Below are 19326 nucleotides of genomic sequence, written 5' to 3'. Positions count from 1 at the left end.
AAAGGATTCAGTAGCCGCCCGCCTGGCCAGGCTTGAACAAGCTTTATTAGGACAGGGACAACCGCTCCCCAAGGCTGCCGGAAGCGTGAATGAGCTGATACTCTCCACTGGAGGAGGCGGAGACCCGCCCCCTCCCACTCCCTCAGTCTATCTGATTGAGCGGAAGGGTTCCTGCCTGGATGAGGTCAGCCACTCCCAAGTGAGTGCTGACTCCACCCCTGAAGTCACAGAGCAGGCAGTAAAACACAGAGGAAAAGCAGGAAGCTTTTACCTCAAGGCTGCCATGGGAGATGTCTTACCCAGTGAGACGCTGATTGACACTGAGGTTGAAAGGTGTTTGATGTCACACGGCAAGCTCAAATGGGTTGAAAAAGAAAAGGGCATGCGACTCAGAGAGGAACCTTTGGTGGATCACCAGAAAGGCAAAGTGTGGAAACAGGTCAAGGCTCCTAAGCCTTCTGTACAGAAGGAAAGGGGGGCCAAGAGGCAGACTGTGCTTACACAGTGCCCACCGAACACAGAAGCCTATGCGGAGATTCCTTCTGTTCCCTCTGGACAAGAAATAAAAATATTTTCTTGTTCCCCGGATATACAGGGAAGTCGTGCCCTGGCCAAGGTCCCAACAGCCTCCATGCCACAGGAGCGGTGCTCCGAGCAGCCGCCTGATCCACCAGGTAAAGCACACACCTTTTACATCCCTAAAGAGGAGCAGATCTCCCCACCTGGCGATGAAAAGGAGCTTTCCCTGTGCACCCTGGCACCCAAGAGGGGTCAGGACCACCACCCTGCAGTGGTGGAAGGGATCCAGATGGCAGGAGAGCAGGTTGGTGATGTAGCCCTCGCCCTTAGCCCTGAGAGGTCCTCTATTAGTGAGGATCTGCTTGAGCAGCTGTCACAGGGCCACCGCCAGGTGCCCCTGGTGCAACATTCACAGGTTAGACAGGAGGTCCAGCTGGACGCTGAGACTACTGCGCTGTGGACACACCTGATCCCAGATGCCGATTCCCTCTGCTGTGACCCAGGGAACCTGCAGTCAGGTAACATTATTTCTCACAACTACCAGGTAGTGAGTGAGACTGACCTGATTGTTCCTGCCTCGACAGCAGGGTTGCCAACACACCCAGTCCCCCAGAAGGGACAGGGAATGAAAGCCGAGCCGGTTTTCTTACAGCCACCAGCTCAGTCTGTCAGTCTGAGTCTGACCAACAGTGGTTCACCCAGACTGGAGCTGGATGGTCAAGTCACCCGCCTGCCAGTGCAGGACATCGCAAAGAGGAGTGTCAGAATCCCCGCCTGCACTGACATGGGCCTGGTGGGTGATAGTAAGTTCAAAGACAATGAACTAGCTATCCCAGTGCTGGGGCAGCTCCCTGAACCCCTAGCGAGGGAAGGGGGGAGCGAGCAGGTGTCCTACACCTACCCCCAGCGAACGATTGTAAACATGCCGATAGAGGGATTCCTCAATCAGGAAGGGTGCAGGGTGGACCTGAACAGTGAGAATGGGGTAACAATCCCAGATCACTCAGGTGCTCCAGATGACCACTCAGCCGAGGGTCAGGCATGGTCCACCGCTGCACCGCCCCCTGCAGGGTTCCTAGAGCACAGGCATGAACAAATCGAAAAAGCAGATGCCCTGGAAAAGGAGGAGCAGCATCAGCAGCTGCGTCAGATCTCCTCAGATTTCCAGGATGTTGGTGCCCAAGATGCCACATGGCATACTGAGAAAGACACCATGTACACGCTGCGCCAGCTTAGAAAGGCGACAGTCACTCAGAAGGAGATGACTGGGATCAGCCACCCGAAAAGACTTTTGGGAGGACTGATCGCTGCCGCCACTGTTGCACGTTTGCTTTTTCTGGTAGGTTTGTGTGCTACTGGCACTCTCACCCTGACTGCCCCAAGAAGGCAGGTGTCAGAGATACCAGAGGGTAGTGACAGACTGTATCGACAGCAGCAAAAGTTGGAAAGCTTAGGGAAAACCCTACAGGCAATTTCCTATGCAACAGGGTTAAACCTTATTCCCCAACCAGTGGACATGATTGTTGGTGTTATACAGTGGGTTTATGCTTGTGTGCAACAGGCCAGAATGTTGACACAAGACCTGTTAAGGGAGCTTAGTGCCACTGTAGCCAGTCTAACCACGGCACAATTCCCAACCCACTTGATTCCACTCTTCTCAGTAGAGGAGTGTGTGACATTAACCCCATCGTTCATAGCTCACCCAGAAGGCAAACCAAGATTGAATTCGGTTCCAAATCTTGAGATGGGTATGGCTACCAAAGCTATCCATTGGCTGTGTCTAAACGATTCACCAATGAAGGGTGTAAAGCTACTAACGAGCAGAGGAAGGTTAATGAACCCCATGAAGAGCAGGTGGGAAGTAAATGGCTGGTCAGCACACCACGTTTAACTGACACTGTGACTTGTGACAGGCATGATGCAGCTACCTAATAAAACAGTTCCTTTAAGTTCCTGAGGAGGCCATAGTACAGCATGGTAACTTAACACTGTACGGTCTAGAACCAGACAACATAAGACCAAACTTGAGGTCATGGATGCCTTCAGGTGCCACACTAAGGAATTGGATAGAAATCCAAGAAACAGTAAGCCCTGAAGAGGTACAGGTAGTTAGTTATGCTTTAATGGAACAAACCTCCAAACCACCCTAGCAGATACCCAACACAGGTGTTGTGGTTTATCGGGGGGCTGGGAACAGGAACTGTTGTTATTGTAACACTACTGCCAGGTAGCTGGATCATGACTGACAGTGTACTCTGAATGATGTACTCTCACATCAAGATGTACTCCGGGTAGCATGAATGAGTCAAAGGTAGCATGTCAAAAGAAAGGAAGTGACTTCTCCCCAAATATCTACCACAGAGGTATCAGATATTGACAGTGAACTTCCTGATGTGTAATTCCTAGACTTAGATAATGTCTCCTACCGTGTTTATACATACTCCAGATGTTATTCATCCTGTTTGTATCCAATGCTGGTTCTGGTATGAATTCTCGAGGAGTAATGTGGACATTTAAGATTAATGTTCTAATGGCAAGGGACATCACTTAACTCTGTTTTTGTTTTGAAGGCAACAACGCCTCAGGACCTCGTGACCTTCAAAAAGGGGGGATATGTAGCGGCGAGGCTTAATAATAAGGCAGAATTAAGTGTTTCTGAGCTTCCCAAATGAGGCCCCATTTCTCTGTTCATCTCTGTGGAGCAGCCACAGAGAGACCATTCATGCAAGATGATTTAAGGTTTCCTAGGACAGCTCCCAAAGGGGGATGCACTTAGCTAAGTCTGGCTATCATGATCAATGGTCATCCACTGGCGCCTATCAGTCTAGGGAGTGCCGGATGGACATCTGGACTGCATTACTAAGTGTCAGGACTAAGTGACTCATATCTCACCTTGATCAACCAATCAGGGACTGGTAGGGCTGAGTAACCCACGTGGGACTCTGATGCCCATGGAACTTTCAGCCAATCAACAAGCTGAAGTTCCTCCAGGTAAAAACAGGCAACACAGGCCTGGAGATTCAGATTCAACAAGATTCAGATTCAACAAGATTCAGATTCGGGAGATTCAGTAAGATTCTGGAGAGGATTCTGTGGACTGTTCTAAAGGGAATTCAAAGGAGAATTCCAGGGCAGGACGGCCCAGGAGCAGAAGGCTCCCAAGGGCAGGACATTCTCGCAGCGCGCCTCCTGACCATCCCGAGACTCAGCCCGGACAACCACGGAACGGCCAGTGTGTCCGAGTGCCAGAACTTTCCTTTGTTCTAAGAGTCTAGAGTGGAGGTTGCCAGAGAGTAACCAGCAGCAGGCCTCGTGGACAGGTCAGAACTGTGGACAGCTGAATCACTATTCAGAACTAGCTCTTCATCAGGAACGAACCGGTCCTCTTCCTGACTTGCTGGGATCCACAGTCATCTTTTCTCCTGTGCACAAACTTTGCTAGTTAAAGCCAACACTAACTAGCCGGTCAGTGAGCATCAGCAGCGCACCGCCGCAAGCCGCACAGCACAGCCTGGCACGGAGCCAGAGAGCGCGGATTGGACAGCAACAAGCCTGCAGCTGATTGTTTGTGCCTGCAGGAGATCTGAATCCCCAGAAATTGGATGAGTATTCAACTTCAATGCATTACAGCTCGAGAATTCAATTGTTATCCAAACCAGTTGATATCAATTTAATTCCTAAGAGTTATGTACTTGTTTTGAGTATCTAATGTAGAAGTTATAACCAAGTTCATTTACGAAACGGTCTTAATGAATGATATACTGAACGTATGTCCTCTTGATGTGTAACACTTCGTAACTGATTGAATATATACCTTTTGTATTCTGATAACCCTCACGATAAGATCTGTTAGGTTTATATGCATATTCTATGTATTAATAAATTTATCCTCGTGTATTAGTACCTGTGTGTGCGCGTTGTTTGAGTTATGTCGCGTGGTTGGATTCTAAAGCCATCAAAAGAATCAACTTTGTGATTTACTGCTACAATTAATAATTGTCTCAGTAAATGCCCAAACCCTACAGAACTGGTGCCTTCAGAGAGCCACTATGATTACATATTTGGCGTCCCTGAACGGCTATGAAACACTACACTGGTAAGCAAAGGGCAGGATACACCCTGGATGAGATGCCAGTCCATTATAGGGCACACACAGACACACAGAAGGGAAGCATTTAAGTCACTAGAACTATCAATGTACCACCATTCAGTCAGTTTTCCATCATTACTCCATGAGCAACAAGACACTCTTGCCCAAACCATCACACTTGGACCTCCCCTCCATGTCTTGGTGAGGTGTCATGACTCATGGTCTTCTAGATCTTGGTTTATCATTGGAAAGCCTGTAATCTCTTACTGTATGTGATGCAATAAGAGATATTTGTAGTGATGAAATCAGCTCAGACGGTTGAAGGCTCAAAAAAATGTCAGTGTCCATTCTGCATATGGTAGTTACAGAAATCAAGTGAAACAGTAAGTGTCTGCTCCGACAGAGCTAGAATGTTAATGTCTTGGGTGAGACACAAAAAAGAGACTATTGTAAGAAAGTGCAAGCTCTTGGCTTTACGAACTACAGAACACAAATACTCCAAAGGGTGCTTTCTCCAACATATGTGAGCTGGAAGAATTCACGTTCAGTCCCAACCTTGGGTCAAACAGGATCTATACTAGATATACCAGGAAAATTATACCATCCCGATGGTTGCCGTGTTCAAGGGTCTAAAAGACTAAAGTCTAGACCTCAGGCCAAGGTAGTGTATCATAATGGGTGGGGGGGTTAATACACACCTATATTCTCTATTGTCTTCCCACATACAGGGAGAAATACAGTAAATGTACGTATGTCTCACAAAATACGCCAGAAGAACCAGAAGAACTGCTATACTTACCAGATTAGAAATTTCTGTTTGTGAACACCCCAAACTTAAAAATACCAATGGCACAAATGGCATTGTTCTTTTGATAAGAAGGACATCAGCAGGTTATATAATCTCTTCACCCCTACCCTATCTCACTAATAAGGTGATTTAGTGCAAGAGTATCCCAGTCAGACTTGAAAGATTAATTAAAATGACACAAACCATTAATCAATATCTAAAATCTATATGCTTTGTTTCTCTGAAACCATACATGCATAGCATTTTTAAGATGAACTGATAATAGTTTAAAATATCTCAATTTTGACATATGAATGACATATGAATGGTATTAAATTATGTAAGTCTGGAAACTGACTCTTTTGTTCATGTACTTCCTTGTGGTCTATCCCTCTACTATATTGTGCATTGTTTTCGATTCAGAATAAAATGTTATAAATGTCATCAGGCTGAGTCTTCCAGAGTCATATAGACAGATTTTATAACATTGTAATACTAAGAAGTTTAGTTTTCCTTTTTTATTAAAGCAAATAAACAGAGAAGAAGAATTTATGAGTGCAAGATAAGATAAGATAAGACTTTATTGATCCCGAAGGGAAATTGATGTAAGATGTAAGATTTACAGAATGTCATGAATATGGATATAAATGGTTATAAAATGTTGTCCTTTGTGTTTCCGAGTATGCAGACTACATACACACTCTACACAGACATCACGTGCAGTAAACTACAGTAGCAGTCTTCAAACTGTGAGTCAGGACACAGCAGTAGGTTGTCAGGTTGTCAGAATTAAAGACTAAATCTGAAAGTCTTAGATAGATAATAGATAATACAATTATCTATTGTAACTGCAATAATGTATCTATATATATATAGAGGTCATATCTCTACAATATGGTTGTACTCCAAGTACCAAAAAATAGAACAGGAGGCTCAGCATGTGCATATACTGTACCTTTTATATCCACACATTTTTCAGTTTAATACAATGCTCTTTCAACAAAACTACTTGTCAAGAAGGAACAAAGAGGAAGGCTTAATGTAACACGTACCAATCTTTGCTTTACTCAACAAATTGTGGAAAAAGAAATAGGCACAGTCATACCACTGACAATTATCCTTGTATTAGTTCTCTGGTGAAATTAAGCCAACATTTGAGCATGGCACATTTTTTCAAGTGGGTCATGAGGTTAAAAGGTTGAGAACAATGGCTATCATCCATTGACAAGGGTTGGAGTTGTGGGTCTTCTAGAGATTTTCACATACATTTGCTTTAAAATATAGTTTGGGGAACATTTTTTTTATAAACAGCATCTTTAATATTTTGAAAGCAAGAGTAGCATTTTTTATTTCAATGCAGCTATGGAACAAGCACAGAAAAATACACTGATCAGTTTTCTGGGCCTAAGAGAGAACAGTTATTTTTAGATACAGGTGAGGAATTATTCGAAAATTTGAACATACACAGATCATAGTGTTAAAAAATAACGAGCAGTACTCATGCAATAAAAACAAATGACTATTGTTAAAACTGCTGATGTACAGACTGCACAAACTGGCTCCCATAAAACATCCTAACAAGCCCTCTGTCGTGACATCAGCTCTGTGCAACAGGAAAGAGAAAACAGCACCCTCATATCCTCTCCCAGTGAATCACTGTTGACCATAGACAGGGAAATTACATTTCTCACAGAATGATTAATAACTTCATGTGTCACTGTTGAGGAAAAAAAGGATAAGCAAAAATGAGTGGCACTTTCAATTCTAAGAAGGTGGCTCTTAGAAATACTGTACCAGTTACAGTACATTGCATTTCGATATTTAGTTTACCTATTCTATGGAAAGTTATCAATCTAAAATAGCTAGTTCTATAAAACACGTTGCTATCCCCAGGAAGTGAGAACTGGGTGAATATACTGAAAAGGTGTACATTTTGCAGCTTTGAGCAAACTCATTAACATTACTGCTGCCAAAAGCATGTTTCACCCAACAATTCTGTGACAACTCCAAATAATCATTAGCACTTACAGTGTGAGCAAGATTTTTTCAGTGTCCTCAGAAACTAAAGAAAATTCTCAGAAACGATGCAACAAAAAAACTCTTATTTGCCATGAGGTGGTTATGTAACTGAAATGTAACAGTGCGTTCTAGAATTTTTGCAAGAAAGGGTAAATTGGAGATGGGGCGAAAATTGCTTAGATTGTCCAGAGAATTGTTAGGCTTTTTTGGCACAGGGGTAATAGCAGCAGTTTTGAGGACTGTTGGTACAATGCCAGTGCTCAAGGATATTGTAATATTGAGTGCAATGGGACAGAGGGAAGAGAAACAGGACTGAAATAAAGTGGTGGTAATGGGATCTAAAATAGATGTGGTGGGTTTCGTGGGTGTAACTAGTTTATTAAGGAAGTCAAGAAAAGAGAAGTTGGAGAGAAGGGAACCAGAAAAGTTGAATAAGGAGGGAGGAGGTATGGAAATTATATACGTAGTGGAGAGAATGTGATGCCGGATGTTGTCGATCTTGGAGCTAAAGAAATCAAAGAATGTGTTGCAAAGTTGCGATGAGGGAGGTAATGTGGTGGGACAGTTTGGCTCTAGTGAACTGTTGATGGTGGAGAAAAGATGACTGCGGTTGTTGTGGTTAGTTTTAATGATGTGAGAGAAGTAGGTGGATCTAGCAGACTCTATTGTAACCTTATATTCAGACCTTATATAACCTTATATTCAGTAATCTCTCCAAGCCTGATAATGTATATTTAGGCCAGAAAGACGCCACCTATGCTGAAGTTTGCGGGAGACTGCCTTCATAGATCGCAGATGGTTGGTGTACCAGGGGAAAGAGGGAAGGAGATGGTTCGAGTTTTTTGAGGAGCAAAGGTGTCAAGGCTAGATAAAAGAGCACTATTAAGTAACTGTATTTTGTCCTCTAGAGGGTCAGAGATAAAGAAAGGTTATACATGGCGCAATGCCACTCCATTATACAGTATATACACCTTAGTCAGTGTTTTTGTATCAATTTGTGTCAATTTGTGTCAGCAGCCATGTCACCCTGAAACTCACAATTGGCAGCCTGCTGAAGCTAAGCAGGTGTGAGCCTGGTCAGAACCTGGATGGGAGACCTTCTGGAAAAAAGGTTGCTGCTGGAAGAGGTGTTAGTGAGGCCAGCAGGGGGTGCTCACCCTGCTGTCTGTGTGCATCCTAATGCCCCAGTATAGTGATGGGGACACTATACTGCAAAAAGTCTTTTGGATGAGATGTAAAACCAAGGTGCTGACTCTCTGTGGTCATTAAAAATCCCAAGGCGTTTCTCGAAAAGAGTAGGGGTGTAACCCTGGTGCCCTGGACAAATTTCCCATTGGCCTTTACCAATCATGGCCTCCTAATAATCCCCGTCTATGAACTGGCTTCATCACTCTACCCTCCTCCCCACTGATAACTGATGTTAGGTGAGCGTTGTGGCGCACTATGGCTGCCGTCGCATCATCCAGGTGGTTGCTGCACATTGGTGGTGGTGGAGGGGAGTCCCCATTACCTGTAAAGTGCTTTGAGTGAAGTGTCCAGAAAAGCACTATATAAGTGTAAGCAATTATTATTATTAATAACAACAATAATATTATCATCAGTATCCTCCGCACACATTCTAAGCAGGTGTAACTAACCACTACATATCACAAGAAACAAAACTGAAATTATAACAAAGTTGCAAACACCTGACTACAACCCATCATCCATCAACACAGGGCTAAAATGTCTACTTATTGTTGTGTTCTTTCTGATGTACAGCTGGTGCTGTTATTATAGTTCTTTCAATGAGAATAAATTGTAAGCAGTTTATTTACGTGTAACAAAAACACAAACTTCTCAATAATTAAAGTGGCATAATTCAATTTTTTATTCCATTGTTAAATAATGCCCTCCCTAGAAAAATAACTTTCATTCACAGCAGAAATTGTATGTACTGTATTTAACCAGCCTTCAGTGTCTTTTATGTGAATTGTTTAAAATGATCTAAAAATACGAGGAAAAGCGACTACAAATAATTCTCTTGTAATGCTCAAATTAACACTAACTTAATAAAAATTGAAATGATAATTAAATCCATCGCACTCAAAAGTTTAGACATTTTGGTGATGTTGTAGAAGAGGAATTCTGATGAATCATACATATCTTTTAACTTCACATTCATCACAGAACGTCATGCCATGACCTCAATGCTTCTTACTGTATGTGGGAAATGTTTTTGCAATGCCAACACAAAACCATCAAAGCTAAAAGTGTGCCTTTCTTTTGTTCATGCTGGAAGCGCATCAGACAGTCTTGAGGTATTTCAAAAGAAAAAGGCTCAATTTGAGTCATCAGGAACTTGCAGAAACATGGATTTGCTCCAAGGCAAAAAGCATCTTAGAAAGTCACATTTTTTTATCACAAAAAGAGAAAACATATACTATTGGGGAGAGGTCAAGCCTTGTGCCTTGAGCCGATATGTTGTAAAGAACAACAAAAGAAGATTGAGGAAGGTCCTTTGTCAAATGATATAATTCGTTCTCAAATTGCTGACGTGTGTGTTAGGACGTGTGTTAGGATATTCTGAAACCGGTTATGGAAGAATTGGAAGCTAGCCTGTGTCACTTCAGCATGCAATTGGACAAGACTACGGACAGGTCGTCGTGTAGTCAGCTGCTCCTTTTTATTCAGTGTGTGTACGCGAATACCATACAAGAAGAATTTCTCTTTTGTGAGCCTCTTCCAACAAGGACTAACACTTCAGATGTTCCTGAAAAACAAAAAAAAATCTTTCCCAAACAAGTGTTTGATAAGAAGGAACACTCTGGCACAAGATGAGCGGATGGAGTAGCCTCTAAGGTGAGAAAGAAGTCTAGGTGTTCCTCCCTTGTGAAAAGAAGCTCCACACATCATTGCAACTCACTGCTTCCTACAACTGTCAGGCTTTGGCTTCTAAATCACTTACAGACATAAAAAAATGTCCTGTCAACACTTGTACTAGTAGTAACCTTCAATTGTGCAAGAACTCTGAATCTTCGCCTGTTCTAGAAGCTTTGCCAAGAAATGGGAGCACATTAAGTTTTCTTTACTACACAGAAGGTCACTGTCTTTGCAGAAGTCATGTTTTGAAACATTTGATGTAACGTAAAGTTGAAATCTCACTTTTTTCTTGAGGGAGAAAGAAAATCCCCTGCCTGAGTGATTTCAAAGTAATGATTTTATTCTTATTTTATTCTGTCCTTGGGATATTTTGCAGATACATTGTCTTATTTTAACAACACAAATACATCCAAAATACATTTTAGGTCCATCTGTTACCATCATGGATGCTACTGAAAAACTCTACTGATGTCCGAAAAACATTCTGGTAAATTGTCCTTTTGGAGAGAAGAGTACAAAAAAGAAATTGACACCTTGATTTGCAATCCTTTTCTTGCTAACCTTGACATTATTGAAGATGATGACTTAGCAAAAGATGACATAATCAATTTAAGAGGAAGGAATTATTGAAAAGAAAGGTTGCTGAAAAGCCTGGCCAAATTCTGTTGTTCATGCTTATCCACAGTTTTTGAAGAGAGTTTTAACAGCCATTGCTCCCTTTGCTACACTTTACCTGTGTGAGTCAGGTTTCTTCTACACTGGTTGCTGAAACTTCTGAGATTGTAGAAAGGGAAGGAGAAGAAAGGGCAGGAAAGAGAGACGAAGGAGAAGAAGAGAGGAGTCAGGAGGTGTTGGAACTTGAAGCTTACACCAGGCGAGAGCCCCTACTTCACGATCATCCAAACAAACCTGATTGGAGCTAAATATTTGAACAAGTAATAGGTTTATTCCATGCTGAAAAAAAGAAGAAAGAGAACACAACGTTTCGGCCGTGGAGCCTTCTTCAGGTGTCACCTGAAGAAGGCTCCACGGCCGAAACGTTGTGTTCTCTTTCTTCTTTTTTTCAGCATGGAATAAACCTATTACTTGTTCCTTTGCAGCCTACGCATGCTGACGCAGCTACCCACCTGAACTACTAAGTATTTGAACTTTGCTTAGAGAGAGCTTGCTACTGTATTCTGTGTTTTTAGGGAACTTGGGCCTTCCTGGGCAAAAGATACTTTGGTTAGACATTTTTCCTGCTTATGGGTGCATTTTCAGAATAAGTTTCCATTTAATTTGTGCCATCCGGGTTTGCAGAGAGAGAGATTTACCTGCAGGTTGTATTGCATTTTTTAAGAATGCTCATAATAAATCTCTTATCATCTCTTATTGTGGCCTCTGTGGGCATTATTTAAGACTTCAATACTTAGTAGCAGACTGAAGTTTTCTGGAGATTAGGATGTTAGGTCTCTGAAATGCCTTGTTTGTACATACTGTAAATATAGTAAAAGTTGTGTGCTGTATGTTTTTTTTGTATTTGCATAGTATTTGTCTTGTCATAGTTAATAAACATTTGTTTAACCAAGTGTATCTGGATTATTACTCTTTTCACCAAAGCTGTGGCAGAGAAAAAAACATTCATGTGCCTCTAATTATACCAACCGCTCAGGTATATTCTGGAGAAATCACTTACAAGTTGGGGGTTATGAATATTTATTTTACTCATTGACTAAACCGCTCAGTCAATATTAGACCTTCGCCATTTCTGTAACCACCAATTTGTAACACTACTGTATATACAGACAGGTTAAAGGAACTAAACCGTTTTAAATCTAGAACAAATAACTAAAATTCTAAGGCATATATAGATGCGACACAAACGAAAACTTAAAAGAGAGTTCATTTAGGACAGACAATAGGACAAACGTCTTTACATAAAGATTTGTGTCCAATAAACAGTTGGAAAACAAAATTTGATTTACTTGGATACTCAACTACCAAATGGCAACCTTACTTATGTTCTTATAAAAGGAGCATTATGATTTTGCGGCTAAGATTATTCATACTGGTTTGTGGAACTGTGACCCTTTGCTGCCATAGAATCTCTATTAAGAAGCCCGCCCGAGGAAATCATCTTACTGATATGACAAAGACAGTCCAGACACACCAAGTGAACTCTGTGCCTGGCCAGGCCACAGCAGATTATGATGCCCTGACCCACTTGCCATGTTACAGCTGCATGAGTGTTGTCATATTGGGTATCATCTGATCATCTTTTAACAGGTGATCATAAGGCACAGACAGGCAAGGGTCCTTTCTGTTGACTAGATAGAAGTTGTACTTACAGTATATTGCTGAATGACAAAATTGCATCCCATACCATGAAAGAAAGACTGAAATATTTTTTTCATTAACTACTTCCTAGATGGACTAGGAAAAAAAGCAGTTTTTAAAAGACATTAGTCATTTTTGATGATGATGATGATCTCCACACCTAATTATAAACTCTCTGTTAAGCTTCTCTTCCACTGTTCCTTTGCTCTGTGGGGATGGTGTTTGATGGATTGGGTGCTGCATATTTTAGTTACACATCAGGGTTCAGTTTCCATGCTTCATTTCACAGCAGTAAGTGTATGTTTGCTTGGTTTTAGCCCTTTATTAAATTACTTTTTTTGGTTTCTATTAAACAGAACAGTCACTAGCTGAAATGTTAAGAATTGAATATGCAGTTCATTGGAGATGTCTCAAAGGTTTCTTTCCTGATCCCATGATCTAGCCATATCACCTTTCAAAAATCTCATCTGTTTAATTCACTTTTCACGGAATGGTCACCTGAAGACTCTATTCTATTGTAGGATGTCTATTCTTACTGAGAAGTCTCAGGTGCCTTCCTACAAAAAATAGTTTAAAAACTAAAACAGCTTAAAATGAAATGTATGGACATTATTCAACAATATGCCTCTGTAATCACTAAGTTTATGGTGCTGAATATGAGAACCCTTCCATTTCTTCAGCCAAAGCTATCCTGTTGAGTGGCAATCTCTTGAATGCATTCAACATCGCACATTCTCTCCTTATTATTGTTCTGCTTCCTTGCCTTTTAGGAGTATGAAGGTACCATATTCACCTCAACTCATTGTTCCCATTCCAGGGTCAAGCGTTTGAGGCTTTGCCAAAGTCATTGTCGCAATATAAATAAAACACTACCAGTAGCATGTATAGAATTACCATTATTTATTCAACTGGTTGATGCCTTTATCAAAGGAAACTTGTAGTAACCAATACAAGCATGCCAGTATTGTTCAACCACAACTAAGAGGAAAAATACTCTGCAAACACATCAGAATAAATACATTAGAGGTGGTACAGAGTGGGTAATGTTTCCATGTTTCATGCATTAAGACAAAAGTTACTGCCAGAATCAATAAACATTCATTAAAATTCAAGCAAACAATTTCCATTTAAATCATGAATGTATTTCATGTACCTTTGAATTATATATCTGCTACCATCACTCCACAGCCAAAACGTTGTGTTTTCTTTCTTCTCTTTTCAGCATGGAATAAACCTATTACTTGATCCTTTGCAGCCTACGCACGCTGACGCAGCTACCCACCTAAATGTACTGTATTTCATGTACATGTATTTCCTTTGATTTAAATATCTGCTACCATCACTGATTGCTGTTAAGGACACTATGCATACTGGATGGTTGAATCCAAAAGGCATCATGACAGAAAACATTTATTGATAGGGTTTTTTATTCTACATCATTCTATTTTTATCAATCAAAACACACTGAAAGCTTGAACCTGAAAATACCCAAAGTAGAATCTCAGCATATCAGAAGCCAGAACAAACTGACCAAAAACTGTCAACTAAAACCTGCCAGTTATATTAAAATATAATGTAAGAGTAGATGGGTGGAATGACCTGGTTAAACTCCATTTATGCCCAAAAGAATGCATTACAATTTCAGTTCCACTGAAATGCCCTTTTTATATAAAGTTTTTACAGTCAAACAATTTTTGTAGTGCTTGCACAAGTTATATTCTTATTGGTCAATTACTTATTGAAAAAAATCAATGCAATGAGCAACTGTAGAGGAGTCACATAGCCTCCTCTCATTTGTATGTTTGCCATACATTTACTGAATGACTTCGGATGTGGGTGAGAGGCTAGATTGGTGCCCCTGTGATGCTTATGCCTCCTTTGACATTACAATATAAAGATTACATATAAATTTAGTTGGAGCCTTTATTGTTACAAACTACATACATGTTCATAGGATACTCTCCTTTATAATTTAGTAAATATTAATAATAACCTATATTATTAATACAATTAACAATCAAAAATCTCCTACTGGTAGCAATCACCCAGAAATGGAGGTGCTAGACTGTACACTGTCAACAGCTGGGTGCTAATGCGACATGCAGTAGTTGGTTGCAATTTTGTTATCTCTTCAAAACACTTCCAAAAATATCATATCAGCATGGTACCTGGAATAAGTTGCACAGTCTCTTCTAGAACATTTGTATATGATGACAGTGGTATTAAAAGAAATGCATGGATGGTGTGTCTGATGTCCTAAGAATCAATATGCCTTCAGCAACTGCAGCAAGAAATCTGAAGACAATGAGAAAATCAGAACGAAACTCCCTAATATTTAAAAATGCAACTGAAGCTACTGATTCCAAAGACTTATTCACAGCATTTCCAAAACATTTCAATATGTATATACTAGATAGATCAGGGGTGCACAGCTCCAGTCCTTGAGGGTCATAAAGGTTTTTAGTCACCTTTCCATCTGAACAATTAATTTCCTATTTGAACTCATTATTTGCTTAATTGAACAAGTCAAAGCCTTTCCTTATTCTTAGAACGCTGGAGATAGTTTTATAGAAACCTATATAAACTACAGGACAGTGGCCCTTGAGCACCAGAGTTGAGCATCCCTCCATTTTCTCACCACTATATACTGTATGATACAAAGTCACAGGGTCTATCTCCAGGCCAGCAATGGGGCAAAGAAGGATACACCCTGGGTGTGACGCCAGTCCATTGGAGACACAAACACGAACAGGCTCACACCAGGGACACTTTTCCCAGATGCCTACATACCAAACAATAAGTCTTTGGACTGTGGGAGGAAACCAGAGCACCAGGAGGAAACCCACATGAATGCAGGGAGAACATACAAACTCCACACAGATAGCACCCCAGGAACTGAACCCAGGGTCCTAGCACTGAGAGGCAGTAATACTAACCACTGCACCCCTGTGCCATCTTAGGACATTATTAAATGGCACTATAGAATCAAACTTAAAATACTCCCCTGACAAAAACAACTTTCTTTTAGAAATAAGCTTGAAAGGTTCTTGATGAGCTTTTTGTGATTACCAAGTGACTCAACTAATCAAGGTGTCAAAGAAAAGTGCAGGCTAAAATGCAATACAGACTTGCAAGTTTAAAAATGACTTAAGCAAGTTTTTCAGCTAGAATTCTCAACCCACTTAATTCTTCATACTTAAGTAAACTAAAAATGAGAGCACGGAGGACAGCACTGAGCTCAAAGATGATTCATTTAAAAAATTCATTACATTGATACATCTACAAAACCTAGAGCAATCACCTCTAGCTTTAAAAATAATAATATGCCGAAGTGCTGGTAAAGGTATATTTACAGGGGGTGGACAAAATAATGGAAACATCAAGCAATATAGGAGTTGAGCCACCCTTTGCTTTCAGAACACATTCAATCATCCTTGGAATTCTGTTATACAAACCTTGATCTGTTTCTGTTTTTAACTGTTTCTACAGATATTGGACTATTCTTCAAGATGGAAAGCCTCCAGTTCTTAGAACAATGAAGGAGGTGGAAACCCACTCCACATTATACGTTCTATAACTTCTCATAAAGGATCAACAATGTTTAGATCTGGTGATTGGGAATGCTACTGAAGGCGTTTGCTTTCATCCTGGTGCTCATGAAAGCACTCTTGAATCCATTGAGCAGTTCGAATATGGGCATTATCATATTGGATTATGGGAAAACTCGAGGAAAAAATGGCTTTGTAGAGTAATAACTATGACTTAATTCCTTCCACAAGATTACTGGCCCTATCATAACAGATCCACCACCTGCTGTTAAACATGTTTCCATGTTTAACAGCTGGAAAACAGGCGGTGTACTGTAGGTTGAAGGCTTTCTTCGGTTTTCTCCAAACAGAAACCCATCCAGATTTGGAAAAAAGAATAAAAGACAACTCATCAGGACATACTGTAATACTTTGTTCCATTGCTCAGAAGCCTGGGTTTTGCGCTCATTTCATCAGACAACCTTGGTTACAAGCAGTTTCTGAATAGCATCCCTGCCATATACGTATATCAACTTTGTGAAGATCACGATGTACAGTACTGGGTCACGCAGGCATAGATTCAGTTCTGTGATAATATTTAAGGCCATTATTTTGTGGTCTTAAGCAGCTATTCTCCCATTAGTGAGACTTCGACATACAACCACTGTTCTTCTTTCCTGATGCTATTTCCTAGTTTGGCATATACTGTACCATCATGAGTTTCAACACTGTTCCCCGCATTAAATAATTTTACCATTTCTTTGACACACTTGCAATTCAGGCACAAGCTACTTGACCTCTACAAACTCACATATTAAATTGTTGATTTAAATACATCTTTTATAGCAGAAACATATTGCCAATTAGTACTTAGATTAAAGTGAAATACATGTAGAATCCTTTTAACTGTGATTTAGTTATTTGAAAATATGAATCCTTTTTCAGTGGGTAATTCCATTATTTTATCCACACTCTGTTTATGTGTTAACTACATGCTAACTTAATTTTCAGTCTGAATCTGGTTTATTTGATCACTCCATTTCATCTAATCAGACAGCATTAAGTACTATGCTTTTGCCATTTGTTGTTTTTCCATACATACTGGAACACAATATGCCAGATGTCAAAGAAAAATCAGCACAGAGAGGGGTGGACAAAAACGCTTACACATGTTCAATACAGTTTACAGCTGCCATGACAATGATTGTGACAATACAGTGGAAATTAAGGCTGTTGATAACTATACATTACGGTGCACTCAAACAATGTATTTTATTTTATCTGGAACCCGGAAAAGAAGACCTGAGATGAGATCGTATTTCTAAGGCAGTCAAACCTCTGTCTTGACAACAGTTTCAAAGAAGCATGATGGCAAAGCGTGTAGCCATGCATGGTGGACTGCTCATTAGCTGACATTAGGGAGCACAAGGAAAACCACAGCTAATGAACAAGTGATCCCTTTACTCTCTTTGACAGTATGCCCTTCTACCATTTCAGCCTTGAACACCAAATATCATCGATTAAAACAAACAGAAAGCCCATTAAGAGTCTATATACAGCACAACAGCTATTGCAGCAGTCCCCTCCTACCATTACAAAATCCTGTTCTTAAAAGACCCTATAATATTAGACCTCCTTACCTTTGCTTTTGAAAGTCACAAAAAATGTTTATTGCAAAGAATAACTGCACTGAAGTGATAAAGCAGTGGTCACTTTTATTTATTTTTTTTTCAGATTAGGAGAGGCTCCTTTCCTAATAGCAAACGTGTTAGTATTTTAGCTTTCGAACTGAAGCTTCACAGTTTTTCTTGATGAAGAAAGCAATTTCAGTGACTGTATCGCAAGGTTTTGGGTAGGGGTTAGGTTTATGACTACAGTTTTACAGACTTACAGATTTAGAAGCTCAAATGAGGCAGCAAGAATTGATGCTGTTCCACACATTAACATGGAAAAGTAAAGGAAACCTATTAATATAACATAACATACTGTAACATCACTTTATTAGCCCTATACAATTTCTTGCATTAGGAATTAGTCTTTTCGTATACCCCAGCTTGCTCTCCATGAAACACACAGGCACACAGACAGGGAGAGAGAAGCTTGGGGTCAGAGCGCAGGGTCAGCCATTGTACAGCACCCCTGGAGCAGTTGGGGTTAAGGGCCTTGCTCAGGGGCCTAACGGAGTAGGATTCCTCTCCCGGCCACAGGATTTGAACCGGCAACTTTCCAGCCACAGGCGCAGATCCTTAGCCACAGAGCCACTGCTTCGCTCATACTGTATGCTAAAGCTTTTACTCCCAGCAGAAAATATGCAATCTCAAACTCATAAAAAATGTGATCTACTTTACTACTTATGGTCGTGTGTAATCGCAAGGATTCTTTTTCTTTACACTGGTTTATGACATACAGGTAGAGAGGAAAATTGATATTATAATTAAAATTTGGAATGTTAAACACTGAAAGCAACTCGCTTCTTAGTACTAGATTTTAAAAATATCTTAAAAAACATTATCTTCAAAATTATATTTCTTTAGTGTAGTTTAGTCCACCACAAACTTCCAATCTGACACAGCAATTCAAGCTACTTATCAAATGAAGTATTTTTTTTTACCTGTTTATGTTGTAACTCATCCTGGTTTCTCCTGTGTATTTGAGGCTATAAAAAGCTTTTTTTCCAAAAGGAGAGAGAATGTAACACCACAGCGACTTCTGCTTGATCACAAAGCTCTCACATTTCTGACTTGAAAAGTCTCGTGAGGAGCACAGCCCTTGTTAACTCTGTGGTGTAACTGAATCTGCCCTACAGCGCCATAGTGACCTGTAACCGAGGAGCTTCAGCCTGTATCTGTCCATCCTGACGTCACAATGTTAACTAGCATACACGATATCCTGAATTTCAGTGAGGAGACTTGAACAGCTTCCGCTCCATGTTCTCTGTGGCAGCAATGCGCTACGACAACACTTCCAACTCTAGTAAAAGTAAATAATATACAGCTATCCATTCAATATCGACAACATGAAGTAAAAGAAAGTAAAAATAAACAGAACTGAATTTAAGAGTAACGATGTGAGCCAGAGAAAGAAAATTAAATAGTACTTTCTCATTAAACAAAATTATGATTTACAAAACAGTGTTATTTGTATTGACTATTTAATTTCCAAATTATGGAAAACGAAATTTTCTGGATATCGTTTTAACTGTAGCT

At 40.4% G+C, this 19326-nt stretch overlaps 1 protein-coding gene across 4 annotated transcripts in view; it reads right to left on the bottom strand.

The window, feature by feature from the left end:
- tulp3 (TUB like protein 3) overlaps positions 1–19326 on the bottom strand; it is an 87479-nt gene that overhangs the window by 67727 nt on the left and 426 nt on the right. The window contains exon 1 of one of the 4 annotated variants that reach the window (XM_088923713.1): positions 18732–18942. The exons of the other annotated variants lie outside the window; for them this stretch is intronic. Within the exon in view, the coding sequence (XP_088779839.1) occupies positions 18732–18751 (20 nt within the window). The 5' untranslated portion in view covers positions 18752–18942. Of the gene's footprint in view, positions 1–18731; positions 18943–19326 lie in introns of those variants that run through there. 4 annotated transcript variants of the gene reach the window in all.

The sequence above is a fragment of the Atractosteus spatula genome, chromosome 8 (genome assembly GCF_055471065.1).
Source record: "Atractosteus spatula isolate fAtrSpa1 chromosome 8, fAtrSpa1.hap1, whole genome shotgun sequence".
Classification (NCBI taxonomy): Eukaryota; Metazoa; Chordata; class Actinopteri; order Semionotiformes; family Lepisosteidae; genus Atractosteus; species Atractosteus spatula.
This window is presented reverse-complemented; position numbering and strand designations above follow the sequence as displayed.